The sequence below is a fragment of the Ambystoma mexicanum genome, chromosome 1p (genome assembly GCF_040938575.1).
Source record: "Ambystoma mexicanum isolate Mex_15411 chromosome 1p, UKY_AmexF1_1, whole genome shotgun sequence".
Taxonomy (NCBI): domain Eukaryota; kingdom Metazoa; phylum Chordata; class Amphibia; order Caudata; family Ambystomatidae; genus Ambystoma; species Ambystoma mexicanum.
This window is the reverse complement of record NC_090921.1, coordinates 301,838,661-301,864,318: the sequence shown is the minus strand read 5'-3', so window position 1 is coordinate 301,864,318 and position 25,658 is coordinate 301,838,661. Positions and strand designations below refer to the sequence as shown.

Here is a 25,658-nt window from a genome sequence, read left to right as displayed (position 1 = left end):
ATATTTGGCCATTTCCCAAGGGATAAACTTGGAAAATGATTTCTGTGGTATCGTGTTGCCAAAATAGGAATATACAAATGGGAGCAAGAATCAAACAAACTAGTGCTTTTCAGCAGAAAAAAACTTTAAAAAAATGATCTTGTAGAATTTTTTTTGTCAGAAAAGCCATTTCATATTTTTTAATCTAGAAAGTAGTCCAACTCTGTTAAATAAATAAGAGATTGTATAATGCAATGCACAATAGAACTAAAAAATACAAATAAACAGACTGGCAAGAGTGATGATAGCCAATATTGTACTACTTTATTTTATGTATATAGTACTACTAAATACATTGAAAACAGGTTATTTCCTGGATTTCAGCATGTAAAATGTTTTCCGACGCATCACATTCGCTCATCTTTATGCACTACTATTTTGGTGGCATGCCAACATAGAAATAACTTGTAAATCCCTAGGGAACCTTTCCATTATATACTGGTTGAAAGGCAAGACTAGACTAGACCTTGCACTAGGAACCTCTGACCCACAGGTCAGTAGGATCCTTGTCTTGAAAAAAGAAGTTGGAGAGAAACCAGTTGGGGGCTTTAAACCAGGTACTGGTGGCAATAACGTGACCACCATCCCAACTAAAGAAGCTTGCAACCTTTCAGAACCCAAGACATTTCAAGACTGTGCCTTCCCAAAAAGCTGATCAATGCTGGGATTATCCACAAATTGAAAGACAATAAAGTGTGCTAGGGTATTCACAAGTTATCTAATTAGTACTTTCCAGGGTGTGGAGGCACCAAGGACCTGTGATTTAGCTTAGAGAACAGACATTGGACTCGGAGCACTCATTGCTTGGCGAGAATATCCTCTGTTGATCTAATTCGACTGCTTTTCATATAGAAACCACCATATTTGTGTTTTTTAGCTCAATCGCTAGACCATGTTGGAGTTTCTCACCCTACCGTTACCCTAGCACTCATGAGGCGATACTACGAGATCCGACGGGACCACAAAGGCAGAGGGATACTTACTTGACTATTCCAATATAGGCTTGAGCAATTCTGGAGACCTATCCTACTGATACTAAGGATCATCACTGTCTACTGTTAGCCACCGATTCCAAAGGGTAGATCACATTGGGGTTTAAAGAGGTTCTTTGATACCGATACAAGAGGGCAAAATAGGCATTTTGTTATGTCAAATCCCCTTTATTTCTTTTACCTTTACCCCAAATCGAACTCACAATAAAATGTGTCATGATTCAGCCTTTGGTGTACAAGTTTCTAGTTCTTTCTCCTCATGGTTCACTATACAGATGGAGTCTTGTGATGCATATTTGTTTGCGGGTAAAGCGATCTGCATTTGGCAATGTAGCCCAATAAAACTGTTTTGTTTTGATCCTTTATGCTACTCTGACACTTTGTTTGACTATCCACTCATCGATGTTAACTTTCTCTCCTTCTCTACCTTAAGTCTCAATCTTCTTCCCTCCTCCACCCCTTAGCATTCCACTGCCCCCCTTCTTTATGCTTCTGTTCCTTCTTCTTTCTCAGTTATCCTCAACTCCTCCTTCCCTTTCTAATGTCTTCCCATTCTCTCTCTTCACCTCCTCTGCATCTGGTTTTAATGGTCTCCCTTATCCTCAGTACTATTCTCCAGCTCCTTTACCCTCTTCAACTGCTCCCCTCCTGCACCTCACCTACTCACTTCATGGCCATCCACTGGCTTCCTCCTCACACTGCAAACTCCTGACTCACTCACTGCCCCAGTTCTGTCGCTTTTTATACTGATTAGGGAGGGCATGTAATTACGTGTGTGTGTGTATGTGTATGTGTATGTATGTGTGTGTGTATTGCTTGGCCCGCACACCATAGACCTAGAAGCCCTCCAACTTGAGTTAATTTGTTAACTGGTCTCGGCATGGCTCCTCTGGCTGTTTCTATTTTAAATGGGATCAACCATCTAGAATGTGTATTCTGTTCAATGGTTGTCACTGCCAGCCAGAAGCTCCAAGTCCTTCTCTTTTTTGTATCAGGTAAGCATTGTATTTTGTGACATGCGCGAGGGCCTGAAAACCTCAACAGTGAATTTGTGAAAGCATGCATGAACTAAAGTTGCAGATAAATGTCTTTGATTAAACCAGCCTTCTGCACTGCTGCTGCTATGTGTTCTGTGGACACCCACATTTCCAGGCTTGAAGCATGCAGTGGTGGTGGAAACTAAATTTCTTTGAACCCGGCAGTTCTCCTTTCATAATAGGCAAATGTATGGTTTTCCAGGTTGATAGAACGACTAAAACACAGAAGTTAGGAAACATGATGGATTTGCCATATACTTTCTATGAAACGTACTACTTTGAGTGGGTGGTGGTCCATGGCTACTATGGTCTCTTAAACCCATCTTATAGCTGAAGGCCACCAGGCTTTGTCACATACCCCATCCCTTCAGCGGAGCCCCCGCTTGGGATATGTATAATATGGTAATCTCTACAGCTACAGGGCTCTGTCACAAACCCCCTCCCTTCAGAAGCTGGGTATCTACAAATTGGCAACTTCTACAGCTACATGTGTCTGGTGGTGCTTCTATCAGTCTGTAATGGCGAGGATGGAGAATTGTAGTGCCAGGAAGCACCTCATAATATGCAAGTTGATCTCCCAGTTTCTGGTCAGTCAAGTTAGAGGGTCATGGTTAGTGACAAACTGAAATTGTCTTCCCATTAATTAATATCTGGAGGCTTCTATTAATCACTTACTGGCATGATGCTACAGTTCGATGGTATCATAGTTTTTCCTGGTTAAGGGATGTCCTCCTGATTTACGAAATGGACCGTTCGCTGTCCCCCCCATTGCTTTGAGAGTACAGCCCAAGACCTACTCGAGTGGAATTGGGCTGTAAAATGAACTGCTGAGAAAAATGCAGCATAATGAGGATGGGTGGAGGACACAGCGAACCCTTGATTTCCTCAAAGGCCTTCTGTCTATGACGCACGCAGTCTGCAGAGTGTGAACCCGGAGGCCCGGGTCACAAAAGGTCACATGCAAAATGGAAGGAACGGGGAACTCGGCAGCTGGATGCCAGAGCTCTGAGGAGGGAAGTGGGCAAGGGGGCGTGAGCGGTAGAAGGAAGACGGAGGGTGCCGCGTAGTGGTCGGGGGTTTAGGTGGGAACCCCCAACAAGGAAGGGGAGAGGGCAGCACACAAAAGGTTGCTCCCGCAGGTTTGCAACCTTTTTGAATTGCAGTCGTGGGTGCGACCCTTTGTGCGTGGCCTGTAGACATAGAACAGTCTGTGATCTGTCCACCACAAGTGGTTAGGTTGTGAGTCTCTAAGCTGGTCAGTTAATGGTCCTGATATACTTGAAATCTGGAGAATAAATCTCTGATAAATCTGTCCAGACCAAAGTGTCAAAGCAGAGGTTCTTTGCAGAAACAACAATTGCCACCTGACTACTCCACCAGCAAAGTGGGAGCAGCCCAATGACGTCAAGAAGCTTGAACATTGTTTGGACTTCTAAGTGTACCATTGCGCCTCAGGTAGTCTATATGACCGTAGATGAACAGACTTCCCTGATGGCATGTGTATCTGATGGAAGAGGCCCCTAACTCTTCCTGGCATATCTGAAAATGGATCCCAGATATGATGTAGAACGTTTTGGAGGTCAAACATCTAGTATGGTATTAGTTCTTCTGGGATCATTGTGTGGTAAGACAAACTGGGAGATTCTTGGGGCATCCCACATTTGGTGCTGGCTACCGTCACCAGGTTTTCTGGGTCTTTCCACTCTTTTACCAAGTTCACATATTAAATCTGGGAAGGCTTCTGGGGACCAGCCTCTTGTACTTGGGAGTTGAGATCCCTGATGACATCAATAACCAACCCAGGCTGTGCTAGCAACATTTTCTCAGATGGCGACTGTAGCACCAGTTCCTGAACTTCGAACTTAAACCAGAGTAACCAGACCTGTTTGGCCAGCTAAGATCATATAAGCGCTTTTGTTTGTCCTGAGCCTGGAAATTGTGTTGATTCACGAGTCTGTGTATCAGCACTATCCTCTTCTGCACAAACTGCAGAGATCATGTCTGTTTGTCTATTTCATTCTGCCAACTTTTCTTTAACATGCCCAGGACGTCTGTGTTTGCTCCCATAGCCTAGATCAAAAGGGAAACCTGAAGGTTCTTCCGGACAGCAAACACTGCGCATGAGATCAGATCACCCCAGTTTTCTTTTTCCTCCGCCAACTTACTTACTCATAAGGTTCCTCCCGGTTTCATTCCGGTAAATTGAGGTCCGACCGGTTTGTATGTTATCGAGTGTTTTGACTTCCTCCATGTTACAAAGGTGGACTTCTGGTCTCTCTGAATCTCCTTTGGGAAACCTGCCCTAGAAAAGAAAAGTTATTTATGAGCCCGCCTTACACAAAAACACCACCGAGCAGATCATTAATGTGTTGTGTAATCCACTGTAACCACCATCTATCAGCTTCTTGCCTTAGAGCGTGTCACAGCAGCTGGATCAACAGCCCACTCTGAGCACAACTTGTCCTGTTCAAAAGGGGTTGTGTTAAAAAAGAAAAAAGCAAAGAGGTCTGGGTATACTGGAGATAAGGTTGTAAGGAATTCAAAGAAACAATAGTGAGCAAAGTCGCCTTCTTAAGGACTGTTGTCTGTCATTCCCTCCCTTCCTCATGGTTCTGCTGGCTGATGGTCAAAGCACTTGTCAGGTTATCACCCTTCTTGATAGAGGGTTATACCACCTTGTGTTTGTGGGTAGTTTAGCCAGGCGTTGATCAATAGGCCTGTCTGGGCCTAGGGATGGAGAAGCATGGATCTCCTGATATTGATGACCGAATCTACCGCAGTCTTCACCAGGCCCGCGGTCATAGTCCTCCCACAAGGCTGATCCCCTTGGCTTTGGGCAACTCCTCCTTCTTCTGTCCTTTCTCATTTGCTCCCCCGTACCATTTCCTACTCACCTCTTTCTTCCCAAAGGCCCTGCAACATGCTGGCCCTCTTCTTTCTCTTCACAGTCTAGCACACCTGCTTGTTGTTATCTGTTCCCTCTTTCCTCCACCTCCCCTTGTCTTCACATGCCTTACAGCCACTTCCTCCACCTCACCTGTTGTTGCTCCTTTCACCTGCCTTACACTCACTCCTCTGGCTCCCCATACTTCTGATTACACCTACTCTTCTTTGTGTTCTCTCTATCTGCACGCCCCATCCTCGCTGCACAGATTTGCCAGATCTCTGTCACTGGACCTGTAACTCCTACAATCCCAGCAGCAGTGGTTGGTCTGCCCGTGGATCTGTAACAGAGCGACTACAGATTGGCCTGCAGAATTTAAAATTAGCATCTCGGCTTATTCCGGTTCTATGGTGTAGAACTGCAGACTGATACCGCATGAGGGACTTTTTTCTAAATTTCTGCTGCTGTTCACTAGTCCTGGCACTTTGGTCACACTGACTGAGATTGCTGTATGGTTTCATGTTGCCATCTGTGTGTTTAACAGCTCCAGGCCTGCGGGCGCATCTGTGCTCCGTATCAGCCATCTGATGTCTCAGTTTGGAGAAACAGAAATTTTGTCTGTGTGTGCCCATGTGGACCACTCATTTGCCTGCCCATGAGCAGGTCCCTCGAAGGACATTTTGCCAGCACAGTCCTTCTTGTATCATGATGTAACCTAGGGAACACTAAATGCAAATGTCAGTGGCCGCAGCAATGGCACTACCACATTAGCAGACATGCTAGCGACATTACCATTCGTTATATTCTGTGGAGGGTAAATGTGACCTAGAAATCTAAGAGGGGGCTTTTGTGTTATTTTAGGTATATTCATATAGAAGAGGTAAAGCATGGACTTTGATAGCTGTAGTTTCTGCCATTTACTTCCTCCGGGGCCAACTTCACGTAACAGGTGGTGGTTCCTAGCCCCATGACTCTCCCAGTCTCATCCTCTAAATTACAACCTGGATCTTTGTCACATGGGGCTCAAGGGAGCCATGATGTCCCTACCCAACCAGGAAAAGGGGGACATCAATAATTGGTAGACGTTCCAATGGTGCTCAGCAATCATCTACACTGGTAGTTTTCTGTCAAATTTGACATTTCTCATAGAAGTGTTTGTTTTGAAATCTCACAGCACAAAAAAAGTAGCTTAGGATGTACTGAGTTTTGGCAATGCCCTCCCTGGTTTTGGGCTGTAACTAGCTCTATTACCACTTTCATTAAAGTGGTAGACTGAAAGTTGAAATTAGGTGGCCTCATCCCTTTGTTTGTCCCCTGATACAAAAGTTCCTTTCTTTGCACAAACTATGGTCCCTGTTTGCTCACTCCTTACTATGCTGAAATAATCTGGTCAAAGGCGTTTTGGAGTGAGGCTTCATTTTGTTAGACTGATGCAAATCTAGGCACAGGTAAAGTTCTTCCTTGTGGCATGACACCATTGATGGATGGGTGGAGCCAAACCCTGTTTTGCTCTTTTCAGCCCGTCCTAATCCCTTGACTTCTTCAATCTCCAGGAGGAAGATGAGCTCACAAGCAAGTTGGATAATCTGGTCATATGTCTTAATAGGAAATAGGGCGGACAAGTGCTTAATGACAAAAACCATAACTTCACCTTCAAAACTGCGATCCGTCACCCTACTCCAACATCTCTGCCATTACAAGCTGCTAGTCTAGCCTTACTAGAGCTATTTATGTTTCCCCCCTCTGCCCCTTTTAGATGATGGATTTTCACTCCCATTGATACCAATGTCCTTTTCCCGGCCGGAATCACAGTGTCCTCTGTAGTACAGAGGTCACAAGCAGCAGATGAGGCTCTCTGTGGGAATTTAGATTGGCCGGAAATCCGAACGATCTTCAGGGTAGGGTTGGAGCGGCTAGGCATTGTGCATCCTTTGGGCTGGGCCCTGTTGATCCAACTTCCAGCACCATACGTCTCAGCCAAGGGATCAACCAGTGTAAGGGCTTAGGTCCAACTGAGGTCACTTTATGGTATTTAGGCATCAAAAGACAAACTGTAATGCTTCTCTTAGGACCATGGTCTTTAGTCCTTCCCTCTCCCCGTAAACTCTGCTTTTTTGGTGGCAAGTCATACACTCAATCGGGATTTAATAAGCATACAATAAGCAGTGTCGCATAGCAATTTGCTATGCAATGCTGTAGGCTTGCTAATTAAATTGACACTTGTTTTTGCAACGCTAGCTATTTAAGTTACCCTGTTCAAATGAAGCAGAACTCACCCTGCATTCCTCTCTTGCCCTCAGGGCTCTCGCTCCAGCCTCTCTTCACTGTAAATTCAAAGTGGCTAATGGGGAGAGATAGTCCAGGAGTAATCATCTCCTCCACTCTTAAGTGCCAAAGGCCTGTGTGGGAGTGCTAGGCAAGAATGTTTTATTTTTTTGTTTTCAAATAATTGCAAACCAGAAGTAATCCGGATGATACTTCTATGTATTTGTTTGTTTATTTATAAAGCGCCATAGCCCGCAGGTCTCAGGGCGCACAATTAGACAGATAAAGAACAAAACAAAAGAAAAGTGACAAGCGTATTAACCTAACTACATCCTGTCTGGCAAATGTATTGGCTTTATTTTGTTAAAAAAGATAGTTGGGCAATGCATTATATCCATGCTTTAGAGTAAAGATTAGGTTAGTGTGCCTAAAACTCATTGTCAACTACATTTCGGTTTGTTGAGAAATATGCATCATATTGACAAATGAACACTCTTGGGAATGTGCATGATCACATGGTCAAATGCTTTTGATGGCAAACCTAGTTCTGTGATCTGCTAGTTGCATCCATCTGTGCAACTTGAGTTCAACCGATGAGCTGATCCCATACTCCATGACATTCTATTTTATGTCACTGTTGCTTTATACCAGCTAACCTGAACGTGAGATGACCACCAAAAACAATATTTCTCCTAGTTTGCTCAGTTCTCTGCCTGCTACGCCATCCACTCTGCTTAGTCTCTTACTTTCTTTCCTCATACATAATGAATACACATGCCACCTAGATGTTTACACAAAGCAGTGATCAGTATTTGTATCCAGTCTATACATCTACTGCAATACGGTATCAGCAATTTACTGCGCATACCATTACTGCACAGCCAAAAATGTTGCATAGATTACAACAAATCTACGTGACAATATAGAGGGGGGGTTATGGTATTTATTGAAGTGGGTGGGCTGCAGTGGGTCTCCGCCCCCATTTAGTATCACATAAATTTGCAGTAATAGATGTGACGTTTTCAGCCGCGTAGTAATGGATGTGCACAATTCACATAGATCCCTGCAATACCACACACTAGTTAGGCACCAGAGCGCGCTTTGATCTGATTATGATTGCATATATATTAGCACTTGTTTCTGGTGGACAGATTTTAGGAGGCAACCTTAGTTATAGTGAACATGGGACTCTGGGAGTTCAGCCATGCCCAACCAAGGTAAGTGTGGAGAGTGGTCAAGGCCAAGTCTCAGGAGAGATGACTGGGGTCAGGGGTCTGCAATGAGTCCAGTGAAATACCCAAGGAATCTACTTGGACAGGTAAGAATAAAAATACTATTAATTTTAGGGCCAAAAAGACACTATACAAATTAATCCAGCAGGTAATATCACAAAGCACTCTGAATATTATACATAGGAAGTTTGCTGTTTGATGTCTGTGGACTACCTACGTCTTAATTTTGTAAAAATTGTGATACAATTAAAACAAAATAAAAAAAAAAAAAAAAAAAAAAAAAATTATACATATATACAGTCACAGTCGGTTAATACAATTCACCATTACACCTGAAAGGAAAGGCAAGTAGTTAGGCAATTGTATAACCAGTCCGCAGGAATATAAACCCCAAGTTGAATGGGTCCTTGTGCTCAAAACTTCACAAAGTACCTTTACAAGAAGAGACAAAGTTAGGACATGTTCCTGTGGGTGTGAAGGGGATTTACAGTTAAGTAAAATGTGTTTCCTAGCTTCTAGAGAAGCTTTTTCAACAAACGTTTAACAAGCAATGGAATATAAATCAAAGTACTTCCCAGACTTTATAATGGAGGAGATGGTGGCACCGGTAAGTATTGCGACTACTCACTGCCTTTATTCCGATTTTCCCAAAGGACTTATCAGGTCGAATGGGGGTCGCTGAAGGTAGGTTTTCCCTCTGTTGGATCTAGTAGAAGATGCCCAGGAGCAGGTGCACAGAGGATTCCGGCCAGGACAGGAGTTGGGAGCAACCCTTTCAAGCAAAGAAATTCAGCAAGCACTGATGAAGGACTCTTCAGGACACTCTACTGGACGTAGGAAGGCCTGTTCCAGCGACCGTCACCGCACACAGGCGACAACAGGCGTCTCAGCAGTCGTGACCAAAGGAAGCCTTCCAGAGCAGTACACATCGATGCTGGGAGGCTGATACTCGGCAGGAAGGCAATTTGTAGGATTAGCTGGAGACCACTGAAGTTCCAGGCAGAAACTCGGAACGCTTTTGGCATGGTAGCTCAAAACGGAGCTGGTCAGTCCATCCGGTGGTCCAGGGACACTTCCAAAGGCTCCAGGCTTGTCAGAAGGGATGGAGACTGGTTGGTCCCACCAGTCCAAATTGTCGAAACACCAGCAAGGATATTCTGGGATCAGGTAGTCCAGCAGGGCTTCATTGGGACAGCAGAAATAATGGTCGCCAGGCCTCTTCAGGATTCGTCCTCGGGTCTTCTGCCGTCTGCGCAGCTACACAGGATACTTGGCTCCTTTTCTGATCTGCTGGAATGGCAGGTGAGTGATCAAACACAACCCTCCAATAGCAAGGCTCTGTACAACTCATGCACACCAACAGTCCGATCAGGCGCCACTATGGGGCTGACTCATGCATGCACATTAGACAAAGGCACAAGTATGTAGATTGGGACCAGACAGTACAAGCCCACTTCCTGAACCCATGCACACATGGCATGCACTAGCCCGTGAAAACAGCAGCTTTCCCGGGCAAATGCATGACCATAAAACGGAATTCCTGACCTTCAAAGGCAGGAAGGAGGCCGAAAAACGAAATGGTCAAAGAACTGAAAAACCTTGTGCCACGGCTATCTTGGGACACTAGCTACTGTTAGTAGCCAAACACGGTAAACGCGAATGAGCCGAATAAAAATATAGCCAAAAAAAGGAACGTCTCCTACCATCTTGTCTTAAGGCACATTTAAAAGTAACTGAAAATCCCTTTGGTGTAGGTCTAGGGTGATACAATAGTACCTCCATTGCACTGCATTTTAAGATGCTGTGTACAATATGAAAAACTTACTTAAACAGCTAACATGTCAAAGAAGAAAAGGGAAAAGCAGTTTCCATGTACTGACAGTCTGAGGGACTAGTCAGTTTCCTCATAAAAAATGAGCAAAAGGCCAAGGAATTGAAGCTGAAGGCTTCACTTCTCTGTAAAAAGTAAGAACAACGTGTAAAACAAAAGCAAAAACTTTAGTGGTCCATAGAATATGCAGGGAAAGTTGCCTAAAAGAGAAAACTTTCCTAATGCCACCTGCAGGAGGGAGCTGGCCAAACTGTTTACAGAGCCTTATCATATTTGTGTCCATTGATGCAACTAACCTTTTACATTTAACTGGCACTCATCCAGGGCCACAAAGTTTACTCACCCACTTGCATAGTCAAGTAGATTTTATGAAGGGTGAGTACCATTTGCAGGGGATGTCTGAAACTTTTATTTAACATTTACTTTGTTTGCAGTAAATGTCAAATAAGTTCCACTGTGCATGGCTAGCCTCTGTGTTGCAGATTTGTGCCAAACAATGAGTGGGTTTTTGGTGACATGCACCATTTTACAGAAAGCGCATTTACATTTTGTCATCAATTGCCATGGGCCAAGTGCATTTCTCTGAATCGAGTAGGTAAACTAAGTTACTTACTCAACCTGCAGGTCTAGTGGAATGTGATGTGATGTCACCAAACATTAGAATATTGAGGTGAAATATGCATATTTCATTAAATTGGCTTTGCATAACCACCCAAATTGCATAGGATGAATGGCATTTGCCTTTCATAAAATCAGCACACACATAAAACCAAGAGGGATATTTTCTTCTAATAGTGTTTATGAAAACGTTAAAAGTTGTGCATGATTTAAATTCCAAGAACCAATACACAGGTTTTCCCTTGAGTACTGAAATGGGACATTTCACCATTAGTTTTGTTATTTTTCATCGGGTTATATAGTGCAGAGGTGAAGTGTTCGGCATGCAAACCTGAGACTGCAGTTTGATCCCAGGGGTTGGCTTTTGTTCATAATTTTCAAAGAGGACATTCAATGTTTCTCCTTTTAGCTGAGTCCACCTTCGGAAAAAAGTGGATGGATTCCATCCACCCGCGTGTACCCTCGACTTGAGCCCTGCCTAGGAGAACCCATTTTCTAGAAGGGTAGGGTTACTGTGTACGTTGTGTAAAGAGTGGCAGAATGCTGCTTGCAACAGCTTTTTAGCTTACCCTGACTAGTGCTTTGATGGATAATATGTGCTGCATTTATATGTATCGTTGTTTTGTAAAGGGATTATTCCCCTCTGGAATGCAAGGCTAAGCCCTGACACACATTTGGCGAGGCAGCCTGTCCCATTTGAGTGGTTATTCCACCGTTTTGATCAATATACAGTAGCTTTGTGCAATACTGTGTAAGCGGGCACCAGCAGTTGGTTTACATTAGTGCACTATCACACGCCTTAAAATGCAGCATTGTGCAGTTGGGGGACCACTTCATTAGGCGGCTGATAAGTGGTGTAATTCAGCCTAGGACCACCCATCATGTTCTGCAGCAGTTCAGTACCGCAGGCTCAATATGTGGTGCTATGCAGTCTCGCTCCACTTATAGAACAGCAGCCATTATACTTTTCTTTTTTAGTTTATATACACTTTCCAGGGTACAATTGATGTCCCCTAAGTCTTAAAAAGCACACAAATGTGTTTCTTTATGGGTATCTGTTCGCACATCCAGTTCTCACTATGTGTGTTACTATTCAGACGTTTGTCATGGTATTAGAGTGTTTCTGCTCATAAAAAGGCTTCCAAAAACACAACGAACACGCAATTCGACTCTTGTGTTCCTGCACACATTTATCCAAGGGACTCGAGCAATGATAGCCTCAAAGCAGACACTAAAGTTCTGGGTGCGACTGGTGAAAGCCAAGGGAGTTGCTACTGGCACATTCGATCTTGAACCAAATTACAGTATTTCTATTACCCTTCAAGTCCCTGTATGTATTGCTCTGTTTATTGGGGAAAACCACCAAAGTATGGTACAAACGCAATTGCTTTCCGAATCGCAGTTTCTTCATGCAATCTGCAGTGACAATTTTAAACCGTTGGTATTTTTTGTTCTACCCATTACCCGACAGTCAGTACTCTAGGCCGTCATCACACTTTAGCGATATTCACACCACTCCCACCCGTGCAGAAAATGAGCAGTGTAGGGTTGATGGCATAGAGAGTCTCCCCTGCTTTGTCCGAATACAAATGCCTGGAAAACCAAAGAGGTGATGGCTGGAAGGTTTGGAATTAATTCTAACCTCTGGCATTGTTCTGGGCAACCCTCCAGATCATCGTTTTTCAGCGTGCCAAGCCATTACAGAAGGGGAAAGGCCATATGCAAATCAGGCTTGATCCCATCCCTAAAGGGACACTCCAGCTGAACTGCTAGGTCGTATCCCTTATGTGCAAGACCACAAGCATCCCCAGACATGTTTCGGCATTATTGGGCGTCATCAGTAAGGGGTCGCTTGGGTCTCTATGCCCAGCAGGCTCGGGGCCCACGCTCGGGATCCAAACGCCTGACAGGAAATTGTGGACCGATCAATTTGCAAACTACAAAGACATCCTAGTGTGTCCTTCACATTGATAATTGGGTATCTGCTATTTGGCAGGGCAGCAGATGGATAGTTGTTCAAGGGCTACAGGAAATGAATTCAACTCTTGTGATTTGTCTGTGGCTGTTGGACAGCATTTGATTGAAGAAAATCCAGCAGGCCCCTTTGTGTTGCATCCTCTGCACAGGAAAGCGAGGGGCGTGCATTCTCTTCTAGCCCCCTCACTCAGGAAATAAGTACCACCACCACCACCTATGGTGTCTACACCCCAACCTTAATGTCATTCAAGAATTACAGGAAAACTTAAAATAAAGGGACTCCTGGTTCAGATGTGATTAATGCTGTAATCAAATTCTTAGTAGTGGATGATCTATCACCAAAACACTTTACCGGAAGGGAGTCTTGAAATCGTGGTTGGCCGGTAATGTTGTGCCACTTATTAAAAACCACCATTGGCAAAACCCTCAGCTCCGGCTGTGTAATCGTAATGGGTAAGATTTATTTTTGTAAAGCACCTGGAGCCATACCTATTAGCTTTGTCAGTGTTTGTGCCAATTGCTTTGCACTCATGAAGCCAGCCAAATTGAAACCCTTTCATAGATCCAGGCCTTGTTTTCTATTTCTGGCTTGTATACTTTAAAAAAGGATTATGCATTGATTTAAATGAAGATAAATATACGAAACATGGCAATAATTTTCTTTAAATGTTGCTCTATTCTTTTAAGGAAGTGTGTTTTATCATGTTTGTACCATGATCTGTTCAATACAATGGTTACTTGGATGAGCACTTGAAAAATCACTTGGTATTAGGTTGAATACAATGCTGTTTGGTAAACCCCTATTGATTATAATGGACTAAAGTAAAAACATATACCAGGACTGAAACATGGTGTCTCCCGTGGGATGAATTCATCTAGTAACCTTACTTATTCTGCATTTGGACATTCGGTGGTTTGTAGAAGATGCAGCTGTTTATTTGTGCTGCAGCCCCAGCTTGACAGACATCTGATCTAAAGGAGTTGGATTGCCTTCTGAAGTCTATACATGATATACCATTGTTGAAGAATATCCTTTAGTTTACCCAGTATTAGGCACCGTGGCCTGTAGGATTTATTTTATCTTAAAGGAGGAATATCACCCTTCTACTGCCTTCCAACATGTTTTGAATTATAAACCTATCACGTTTTTTTCCATGTTAAATCCTATGGGGCTTTAATTGTCTCACTTCTCAGATTTTTCTAGTTTTAAAAAAAAATGTCCCTTGTTTTTTGCTGTGTTTAAAAATGCAGTACACTATTCTAAATGTGGTCCAGTAGAAGTAGCTTAAGGGCATGTGGTCATTGTGTTCTTGGGGGAGCCTGTTTCATCTTTATTTTTCCGTTTGGCCGCAGAATGGAGGCACCAACCTGGAGGCAAAATCCAATGAGTGACAACAATGGGTGGAAAACCAAAAAGACAGCTCTGCAGAACATCCAGAGAAGACTGGCACCTGGCAGCCTTCAAGCCCCTGCAAAAGGAATTGCCAAATTCACCTGGCAAAAGAGTAGGTGGGTAATGCGATAAATTCACAAACTGAAACGGGCACAGGCTAATTTAAGGTTGGAACCAACTCTCTGGGAATCTGCATGTCCTGAAGGAGCCCTCCTGCATCGATGGCACTGGACCAGGACCCTCCCCCCTCCCCCCTACTTTGTGGGCTTTAGCATGTTAAATTTGACGGTAGGTGTCCTAGGGCACAAAATGGTGCATCAGCGACCATCTCTTCTGCTTTGTGCTCCATGGCCCTCCTCATACCCTTTCTTTTCTATTGATTCTAATTTCTCAGAGGGAATACACAGCACGAGGACAGTATTCCCTGCATTCTTCACAGGTTAGACGGAGCTAGTATTAATTTCGGAATTAACGTAAAACATGCCGATTGCATACACTTTGTGGTTTTCAAAGGTCTTGTTGCATGATAGCTTGATGCATCACTTCCTCATTCAGCTTCCAAATCTGCAAGCTGGCAGTCGTCCCTCCTTGTGATTATCTAAAGTGGCATGGCCATGATTCTTCTCTTGGACCCTTATTATATGGTGCTTCATGCCAGACTCCAGCCTCTAAGCCCGAGACAGGGACTGGGCATCTTTGTTACCAAAAGGAGTGTTTTCCCTCATCTATCCACCCATCATCTCTTTCAGATTTTGGGCAGGTATATGGTGGGCCTTGGAGGTTAGGCTCCTTTCCTGACTGTGTCTCTCTTTTCCAGTCCACAGGTTGCTGGCACTGTGCCTCTACATGTGCAGAGAGACCTCCACCTGATGGGGCACAATGGAATAAGCAGCTACTGGCGGATGGCCAATACCTCCGGAGAGTCGCAGATGGACACCCAGAAGGCATTTGCCATGAAGTCTTGACACCAGATCCCCTCTGTGCTCTCATGCACTGCTTTCTTGTTTGCCAGCGCCTGACATTTGAACACTGGGTTCTTGCTCAGAACTTTTCTATTCAGTTGGTCTGGGTGCACTGGAATAACTGAGGTCATAGGGCAAAGGAATGCCAGGACACCCCTGATACTGAAAGATCAGAGGAGTCCAGTCTTTAAAAGAGAATTTGCATATTTGGAAGAACAAACAAACTTCACTCTATACAGATATTTAGGACCACAGATTCTTTTACACAATGGTGCTCTACTTTACTCAAATGAACCTACCTTACCATCAAATTAGACTGCACATTCCCTCATTGCGAGGACTTCAGTGGTTCAGATGGTCCTGGGCCATTTCAGAATTCCAGACAATAATGTCCTCGTTCTGCGATAACTCAGACTCCCAGTTAGAATAGATCCGTTTTCATTTCATCCCCTGCCTCCAAACTGATCACATTTAATTGCAGGTATTCTATAATGAAAAATGTGCTTAGCCGCACACTTCTTCCTGTGCGTTGATTCTGGGATGTAGTCCCTCAAAGCGCCACAAGGTGACTATATGGTGGGTCTTTGACATTGGTGGATTTAATTCTGGCTTTGAAATACCTCAGTTCCTTTGAATCTGTTCATACCGAAGGTAGTTCTATTCAATGGCAGGGAGCAGGATTGGCTAGCGGAATGTCCTAAGGAAGGGTGCATGGAAAAAGTCACATTCATTCTTCTTTCTTTCAGACCAATGGAAAAACTACAAATGAAGCTAACGGCAAGAAGAAGGTTTAAGTTACTTACTGTAGCTATTGTTCTCCAGCATAGGGTCTGGCATGGATTCACATGCTCATGAATATTCTCCGTCACCAGGCTTGGAATCCTCAGTAAAAGAAAAAACGGTTTCACTTTCACTTTAAAACTGTGTTTCTCATCTATACCAATCACTGTCCCCTGGGTCATACTGTCCCCATCCAATGGCCGGCCTCTCCCTAAGCCCCGCCTCGCCCAGCCATCTTCAGATTTGGTAAGCACGTAAAGTGGCAGGATGACCAAGAAGAGTAGCAGAGTGGCCCGGAGGACGGAGGGATCACATGTGAATCTCAGACCCATGCTTGAGAACAATAGTTACAGGTAAGTAACTTAAACCTTCTCCAGCATTGGGTCTAGCATGGATTCACATGCTCATGAATAACAGATACACAGCAGTACCACATTACAAAACCACAGGAGGTGGCAAGGCTCAACAGAAGCAATTAACTCTTACCTCTGGAACAGACTCCCCTCAAGCGAACAGGTTGCATAGCACTGCTTAGCCGACTCTGGACTCCTCCCTGGAATCCCTGTCAACGCAGTAGAACTTCGTGAATGTGTGCTTGGACCTCCACGTAGCAGCCCTGCAGCTGTCTAGCAGGGGCACACCAGACAGGAACGCCGTTGTCGCAGCTATCGCTCTGCTGGAGTGGGCTCTCAGACGGCCCGGCAGCAGTCGGTTCACTAAACGATGGCAGTGCATGTTTCAGCCGGAAAGCCATCTAGAGATGGAAGCTTGGACAAGGCCTTCCCATGGTTGACCGGACCAAAGTTCCCAAACAATTGAGAAGTCTTAGGAAAACTCTTTGTGCACATCACATAGAATTTCAAGGCACAGGCAACGTCCAGCGAGGCCCTCTGTGTGCACTCCCCACCCTTTCAGGGAGGCATCCGTGTTGATAGTCTACTGTTATGTGGGTTTTTGAAATCCCTTGCCTTGGCCGATGTCAGAGTGCACCCCCTACGACTCTATCACCGGTCAGGACTCCTTGTCGAGAGGGATCCTGTCCGTTTAAACCTCCGACACCTGTATCTAACAGACATCCAGGAATTCCTGTAGGGGTCGCATCTGCAACCTGCACAGATGGACGAGGTAGATGCAGGACTCCATCATGCCCAGTAACAACTTGATGGCCCGCACTGTGGCCGTCTTCACCGACGACAGTCGTTGCACCTTTCCTTAAATGGTTGCTAGCCTCTCCTCAGAGGGTGATGCCAGGCAAGACACTGTGAGTCTAGCGCTGAGGAACAGCGTGTTCTGCGATAGCGGTAAGCAGGACTTTGGCTAGTTGATAGGGATCCCATATCCGACAATAGTCGGCCGGTCGCCTTCATTTGTTCGTTGGCCAGCTCCCACATGGGGGTACGTATCAAACAATCTTCCAGGTATGGGTATATGTGTATGCCCTGCAGACTTAGATGGGCCAGCACTGTTGCCAGGCATTTTGTGAACACTCTTGGGGCCGACTTCAAGCTGAATGGTAGGGTCTTGAACTGGTAGTGCTGGCCCTGCACCTAAAAACATCGACATTTCCAATGTTTCTTGTAAATGGGGATGTGGAAATAGGCGTCCCCCAGGTCCTACAACATCAAGAAATCCCCTTTTTTCCAGTTGGCTAGGCACATGCTGTAATGTGACCTTCCTGAATTTTTGGGACTTTAAGTATTTGTTCAGATGTCGTATTTCCAGGATGGGTCTCCAGCCCCCTGTCTTCTTTCTGGGTAGAAAGTAACTGGAATAGACTCTGGAGACCTGTAGCAGTTGGGCAACTAACTCTATCTCCCCTTTTCGTAGCATGGCTCATACCTCTTCCAGAAGTTGACGGATGTGCTGCTTCTGACGGGGAATATGAGGACACCTATGTTGGAGTTCTAAGGTGTGCCCCTGGGCTAGAGCGTCCAGCACCCATCTGTCGGTGTTGATCTTCCTCCACTCGCTGACGAACCTCGTCAGCTGGCCTCCGACCAGGGCGCTCGAGTGGGAGCCCCACGTCTTGGCCACTTCAGGCTTGCTTGGGTGCCGGCGTCCTGCCCTGCAGGCAACGGCAACGCTGTCCTCTGCTACCATAGGCCTGGGAGGGGCCTCTGTAGGATCCTTGTGTTGAGGACCGGGAAGGCTGTCCATAAGACGTGTAGAAACCTTTTGATGACCTGCTCGATTTTTTTTCCCCTGGAGCAGCGAAAAGAAGATGAGCGGTCCTGGTGGAGAGTGCAGAGGAAACGGGCCGTCTCCATATCCATCTTGATGGCCTGGAGATGGACTCGTCGACTGCCTTCCCAAACAGATTTTCCCAGTCAAAGGGCATGTACAGTACCTTCGCTATGGACCTTCTGACGGAAGTTGGTGGCCTTCATCCATCCCTGCCGACAAAGGCAGACACTGTTCCCCCATCTGCCGGAAACCTGTGTCAGCGACGTCCACTGCCACCATGGTGGCATGGTCCGATGCCACTTCCTCCTCCTGAAAGAGAGCGAGGGCTTGCATCTTCTTATCGTCGGGGAGGAACTCCAGGATCGGTCCTAGCTTGTACCGCAATTCCCTGTTGTACCTGGCTAGGATTGAAGATGACGCTGTGTAAATCGCCTTCTTCCCCATGGCGTACATCTTTTTTCCACTGGCTGTCTGGAGCGACTGACGATGACGGGTTAGCCGACCGTTTTCTCGCTGCCGATGACACTACCGAGTTCAGTGATAGTTGCGACCTCAGGCACTTGGGTGCGGAGCCTGACACCCTATACTTATTCTCCAGCATATCCCGCTTAGCTGGAGCCATGCAAGGGCTTTTCATGAGGGCCAGGCCCTACTCCCAAATATCGTCCAGAAAATGCACAGCCATGATCGTCTTCCTTTTGGCCTCACGCCTTTGGCACAAGAAGCCCTCCTTCTTGGTTTCCTCGGGCACCGGATGAAATAGCTCAGAGGCCCTGGGATTCAGAGTGGAACGATCCCACCTCATCCAGCGGGGAAACCCTGTGATAGGCATCCAAATTTGGCGATTCATTGTCCGATGGGATAAAATTCTTCATCTTCATCCGTGCTCGTGGTCGCATCCGTCCCCGTCTCTGGGTCCACCGGGGGGTGGGGGTGTTGGCCTGACGCAGTGGAGGAAGTTGATATTGGGGTGTCAGGTGACAATTCCTCTTTTTAGACGGAGGCTGATCTGGGGCCTGGGGCCTGGGGCACTAAAGGTACCAGTGGAATTCTCTGCTGGATCTCTGACACCACGGCATGGAGAGTTGATAGGATGTCCAATGAAATGTCCCTCGGCTGAGAGGACAAAGAAGGAAAAATTAGGCTCTGCGCTGCCGTCGTCCTCGTGGACCGTATGCATGGACTCTTGATCTTCGTCGTCCATGGACAACACCTCTATAGTTTGAGAGGTGACCTGGGTTGACTGTTTCGGGGCCACCTCGCCCCCTCTTTTTTCCTCCCTGAACTGGGACCTGGGTCGGTATCTTTACCCCATCTTGAGTGCTGGCAGTCTTTGCCAAGGCCTCTGCGGTGGTGTTGCGCCATGGGGGCAGCAACACTCGCTGAGCTGCGAGAGCCACCCTCATAGGATCAGAGCCCGTGGCTGCCATGGTAGTAGTAGCAGTCGACAAAGTTGTTGACAAGGACTTTGTCTGTGCCGGTTGAGCCTGCTTGGGCTGCGCGGCTTTCTCCTCTGTCGACAGCTTATGAGATTTCTCCTGTAGCTTTTCCGGGGTGGACAACTTCCTTTTTGAAGAGGAGCTCAACGGTAGGCTGGCTATGGAGGTGGAAGGTGATGCTGATCATGCCCTATCCAACTTGGGACCTACGTCAGCGGCGAACCTGGTGGACTCGGACTTGCAGATCTTAGTCTTATCTTGGACCCCCATGGATGGGGCGACTTCAAAGGATTTAGAAGACTGCTCCTCAGACAGACCGGCCGGTCGTGGACGAGGCATGACCCTGCTTTGAGCATGGGTCAGAGGCCTTGTTCGAGTTAAGCCATGCCACCAGCCTACCATGCCTGTCTTTCACCGTCTTCTAAGAGAAACCTAGGCATATCTTGCACTCTACTCTACATCCTTATGGTCCGGGTGTAGGCAGTAGAGGCTTGTCTTCCACAAACACATTCCGTAGCCCGCAATTGGTGCAGGGCCTGAAGAGGGACCTTCCATCCTCTTCCTCATCCATCAGGGTCAGAGGGCACGAAGTAGGCCCAAGATGGCCTTCTAGAAGCTTCACCCTTGAGGGGCGCGGAACTTCACCAACAACGGATCCCTGTTGCCAGCATATGAGGAAAGCAGCAGTCTATTTGGAACAAAAATGTAACTTTTCTCACCGAAAAAAAAAAAAAAAAGGACAAATAGCTCAGAGAGCAACTAGGGGACTCCCAACAGTGAAGTGTGTGCTAAAAATCTGAAGTAGGCTGCCAGAGGCGGGGCTTAGGGAGAGGACTGCCATTGGATGGGGCAGTATGACCCAGAGGACAGTGATTGGTTTAGAGGAGAAATACAGATTTCAAGTGAAAGTGAAACAGTTTTTTCTTTTACCGAGGATTCCGAGTCCGACGACAGGCAATATTCATGAGCATGTGAATCCATGCCAGACGCCATGCTGGAGAAACAAGTAAATTAGCGGTCAGATTTAAACAAGCACATTCTTGAACAGGGTCTGTCTTGAAGATTACCTCAAGAAAAAAGGGGTGGAACATGCAGGAAAGCCACTGATGCGGTGTGGATACCCTCTAGAGGAGCAATTAACCTAATATAGATTCCTTCCAGTGTACATGGCCTGATCCAATGAGCCTTACAATCCTAGAGGTGAGTGACACCTCCTGTTTGAAGAAAAGATATTAAAAAGAATGGGTTCCTCTTTGTACAGTACAAATAAAATATAAGGGCCTCCAAGTTATGGGTGGTTTATTCTAAATTCAACGTTGTTTTTGGTGGGAGAAAGGGCAGGGGAATGCATTTCAGTCAAATCCTTTATCCCTATAAAAAAGGATGGACGATTTGCCAAAAGGGACTGAAGAACACATTAGCTACATTGTGTTGTCTTCTTTCTGATAAGTCCATCCTCCCACAAATTCCTCATCTTCGAAATATCTTTCCCTGGTGCTTCCTGGTGTTATGTTCCCATCAGCAACTATTGTGCAAAGGAGGGCTCCCTCCTTCGAGGCTTTGATGCTACATACGAGATCACAGGTACATGCATGTAACCACATGCCCCCCATTACCTCAGTTCTGTTCGTTTTCCCCTATACCCAGGGGCAGTGGAACTGCAGGTTATACGAGCAATCCTTCTAAGGGGTAGGAAGGAGAGTGGCTGCGGAATATGCTGGAGTAAGGAATTATCCATCAGAAATAACATTACCAAAGGTAGGTTATTTGGTCTTGTAATGGGTACCTCCCCCCACAGATTCCTAGTCTCTGAAGGCATCTCAAAGCAGTTCAGAACCGGGAGGATAGAGAGGAGCCAGCAACAACAGCTGAAATCTCTGGTGGTCATAGCAAGCAAAGACCATGGGGATCATTACGAGTTGGGAGTATGCCAGTGGTAAATCCACCGGAATACTGCCCAATGGAATTACTGTTACTGCCACTTGGTCCAGCCAAATTGCAAGTTGCAGAGTGGCAATGCAAGTCCAAAAGGTTCTTTTTTTCTATGGACTTAATTGGCCATTTCAGGCAGATTTACCACAGCTTTTAATTCTGCTGAAAATAGGCAGGAAGTTGTCGAATTTACCTCCAGCTCATAGCTGGAGGTGAATCCTTCAACTTTCACCTCACTCATATTTGGGCGGTGCAGTAATGCGGCGGTTTATGGTAATACCGCCCCATTTACCTTCCCCACCCAACTCATAATTACCCCCATGCGTTCACCAGCAAAAGCATCCAAGCAGCAATGCTTTTCAAATGTATGTAATGAGGCCCACATCACAGCCAGACAGATACCAGGAGGATAGCTGATGGGCAACACACTCGCCTTAGGAAAAGGGGGCTACTGTGCATGAAGCTCTATACAATAACAAAAAACAAGGACACTCCAATGTAAGGCAGAAATTGCAGTCAGGCCTTCAGTGGAATGAGCCCGAGGACCCGTCGGCATCTCCTTGTTTGTTTTTTCAACAAGACTTTTTATTAGCATTTATCAACCATATTTGCTTCATACGGTATACATGTCATCAAATAGGTAGAAAGTAGTAAACTTAAATTCAGTGGAGGGTGTTTCCGGGGGGTGCCCAGGTCGGGCCGGTGCAGACTTGGGTTACTGATATGGGGAGCAAGTTCTAGTGCTGGCTGTGGGTCGGATTGCTGCTGTTTAGGTCTGGCAGGGTCCAGTCAAATTTTTCCAGTCAGCGTAAGGCTGGTGGCTTTCTGGCTATCCTGAGGAATTTTTGCACGTAGTCTAGGAATGGGCACCAAATGCCATAGTACTTGCTCCTATTGCCAAAACGAAGGGCTGTGGTCTTCTCCGCTGCAGCAATGTCCCAACACTTTGCCCACCACATTGAGATCGCTGGGCCTTCCAGGAGCTTCCACAGCCTAGCTCTTCAGATTTTGGCTGCTGTAAGCAGCTGCGTGCAGAGGTCCGCTAGCCTCCCTGTCATCAGGAATTGTCCCTTGCCAGTGTCACCCAGTAAAACAATTCCCGGGTCCCATGGGATTGTTAGGCCAGTGATGAGTCTGATCTGCTCCAAGACTTCCTTCCAAAATCTGACTGACTTTGGGCAGGTCCACAGGAGGTGGAACAGCATTCCAGTATCCGCACAGCCTCTCCAGCAGCCTGGTGGTATGGCGGGGTTGTTTTTATGTAAAGTCTCCGGTGTTAAGTACCACCTGTAACAGACCTTTATTGCCCCCTCTCTATTTGTAACGCATTTGGAGGCTCTGTGGCTTCTCGTCCAGGTACGGTTCCAGCTAGCCTCATCCAGTTCTCTGCCTATATCGCGCTCCCAGCTTTTCTTGTAGGGTTCTTTAGACTCAGGGGGTACTCTGTCCAGCAGCTTGTATAGGGTTGAGATTTTCCCTGTAGGCAGGGTCGTCGTTAGTGTGTGTTCTAGCGCTGTGAGCTCCCTGTGACCGTTCGTCCTCGTTGAGTCGTGTGACAGCCAATGTCGGAGCTGGGCGTAGTGGAACCTCTCGCTTTCCGGGATCTGGAGTTTTTCTTTGCAGTCCTCGAAGATTAGCAGGGAGCCAACCGTATAGCAGTCTGCTAAACATTTCATGCCGCCTGCCTTCCATTTGGAGAAAGCGTGTTGTCCCAGCCCTGGGGTGCCCTGGGGTGAATTCAGGGTTCTCCCAGATCGGGGCCCACTGTGCTTCTGCAGTTCCATTTCCTGGCTGCACTCTTCCAACTGTACACCGTGTTTTTGGTCGACATGAGGGGGCCCGCATTTGTGAGGTTCCTGGGCCAGGAGATGTGTGGGAGGGATTCCAAAGGGTACCTACTCCAGTCCTCCTCCAGCTTCACCCATCAGGGTTTGTTGGCACCAGGCTGCCAGATAAAGGCCGCCGAAAGCTGGGTTGCTAGGCAGTACCTTTCAATTTCGGGGACCCCCAGGCTGCCGGATCCGGGGCTTCTAAGCAGTACCCTTTGGGTGATGCAAGGTTTCTTACCATGCCCCTCCATCCCCCATACCAATTTTAGGATGCTTGCGTGTAGTTTCCGGCAGTCCTTCTTGGGCATCGTGACCGGGAGAGCTGCGCAGTAGAAGAGTAGTCTGGGGACCAGGTTCATTTTTAGAGCTGCAATTCTCCCCAACCATGATATTTCCTGGCTTTGCCAGGGGGACATGTCCGATTACAAGTCTTTGAGCAGTGGCGGGAAGTTTAGCTTGTAGGCGTGCTCCACGAGCTTCGGGAGGTGGATTCCCAGGTAGCTGAGGTGAGATCTGGCCCATGGGATGGGGAGGCTTGCCGCCAGAGTGTCCTCCGCTAATCTGGGGATGTTGATGCCCATCGCCGTGGATTTTGCTGGGTTGATCGAGAACCCGGAGGTGGATTTGAAGCTGTTTAGCTCCTCCCATAGAGCAGCAAGAGATGTTTTCGGGTGGGATACCGTTAACAGCACATCGTCCGCATATAGGGCCACCTTATAAGTTTCGCTTTTGAGCTTGAAGCCCTGGATCAGCAGGTTCCGGCGGCAAAGGGTTCCATGGACAGTGCAAAGACAGTTTATTCTGAGAGATGTGGTGGGGTGCTGGTAGTTTGCCATCGTCCATTTTAGGAATCTCGGGCCCACGCCATAATGCTGCAGTGTCCTGCTCATGTAACCCCAATCGAGCATATCGAAGGCCTTATGCGCATCCAGTGATAGTATTGCTAGTTCCTCTCCGGATCTGTTGGCTGATTCTATGATATTTAGAGTGCGTCTGGTGTTGTCTAGGGTGTTGCGGCCTGGAATGAATCCCGTTTGGTCCGGGTGGATGAGATTCCGGGAGGATTCCAACCAGTCTGCGTGCCAGAAGCTTTGAGAAGATGTTGGAGTCCCATGTTCATCAATGCTATGGGTCGATACGATGTTCAGAGTTCTGGGTTCCCCCCAGGCTTCGGTATCGGGATCGTGATCGAGTCCTTCATGGAGGGGGTGATGCGGCCTGTTTCTAGGAAGGTGTTGAAGAGGGAGGCCAACTGGGGTGCCAGGATGTGGGTGTACGTCTTTTAAAAGGGGGCAGTCAGGCCATCCAGGCCTGGGGATGTGTTCTTCATTGCACAAATGACTTCAGTTACCTCCTTGGCGGAGATGGGACCTTCCAGGGAGTCAAGTTGTGGGTGTTGAGGCGGTGCTGGGGTCGACTGCAGGTAGTGGATGTGTGCTTCATCGTCCGTGGGGTTCCCCGACATCGCACTCCTGTGATGTTCCGTCATAATGGCTAGCTTGTCTGTGCAACAAGGCTTTCCTTGTCGGTCCCGCAGGACTAGGATATTGTTTCTCGTGTGTACTTTGAGTTTGTGCACCAGCAGACGATTGGCTTTATTGCTACTCAGGTAATAATACTGCTTTGTGTATGTCAGGGTCCGGGCCATTCGGTCTGCCAGGTGCATCTCCAGGGCTGCTTTAGCTTTGTGGAGATCTCTCCACGTCTTCACCGATTGGCGCCCTTTGTAGCTAGCTTCTTTGTCTGTTACCTCCATTTCCAGCTCTGCCAGTTTGAGTTGGTGCCTTCGTCTTTGTGCTGCTGTGCAAGCCATGGCTATGCCTCGGATCACCGGTTTCATGGCGTCCCTCACCGTTGCCTCAGGGGTTCCCTTGCCTGTATTTTCTGCAAAGTATTTGGCCAGGGCTTCCGATAGTTCTTTGTTAGCTGCTACATATAGAAGGATGTGGTCCTGCAGCTTCCAGGCCCTCTGTGGTGGTATCGGTAGGCCGACTGTTTGTAGCTGCATTATCACCGGGGCGTGGTCAGAGATTACCCTCGGGCCAGTGCGGATGTCCGAAATGCAGGGGAACAGGGCGCTTGAGACCAGCAGGAGGTCTATCCTCGAGAAGCCTCAATGGACGTGTGAGAAGGTGTAGTCCCGGGCTCTGTCGTTTGCTAGTCTTCATGCGTCGATCGTTTCTGTCCCTGTGAGGAATTCCGCGAGCCCCAAAGCCTTGGCAAAGTCTGATCCGGTGGGTGGCAGAGTCTTGTCGATGTTAGGG

At 46.8% G+C, this 25,658-nt stretch overlaps 1 protein-coding gene across 1 annotated transcript in view; it reads left to right on the top strand.

Annotated features, from left to right (window-relative positions):
- LOC138569467 (uncharacterized) overlaps positions 1 to 21,286 on the top strand; it is a 312,282-nt gene extending 290,996 nt beyond the window's left edge. Inside the window, exons 5-6 of the mRNA XM_069647453.1 lie at positions 14,229 to 14,384; positions 15,086 to 21,286. Of these exons, the coding sequence (XP_069503554.1) occupies positions 14,229 to 14,384; positions 15,086 to 15,233 (304 nt within the window). The 3' untranslated portion in view covers positions 15,234 to 21,286. The remainder of the gene's footprint in view (positions 1 to 14,228; positions 14,385 to 15,085) is intronic.
- Positions 21,287 to 25,658: the final 4,372 nt, after the last annotated feature.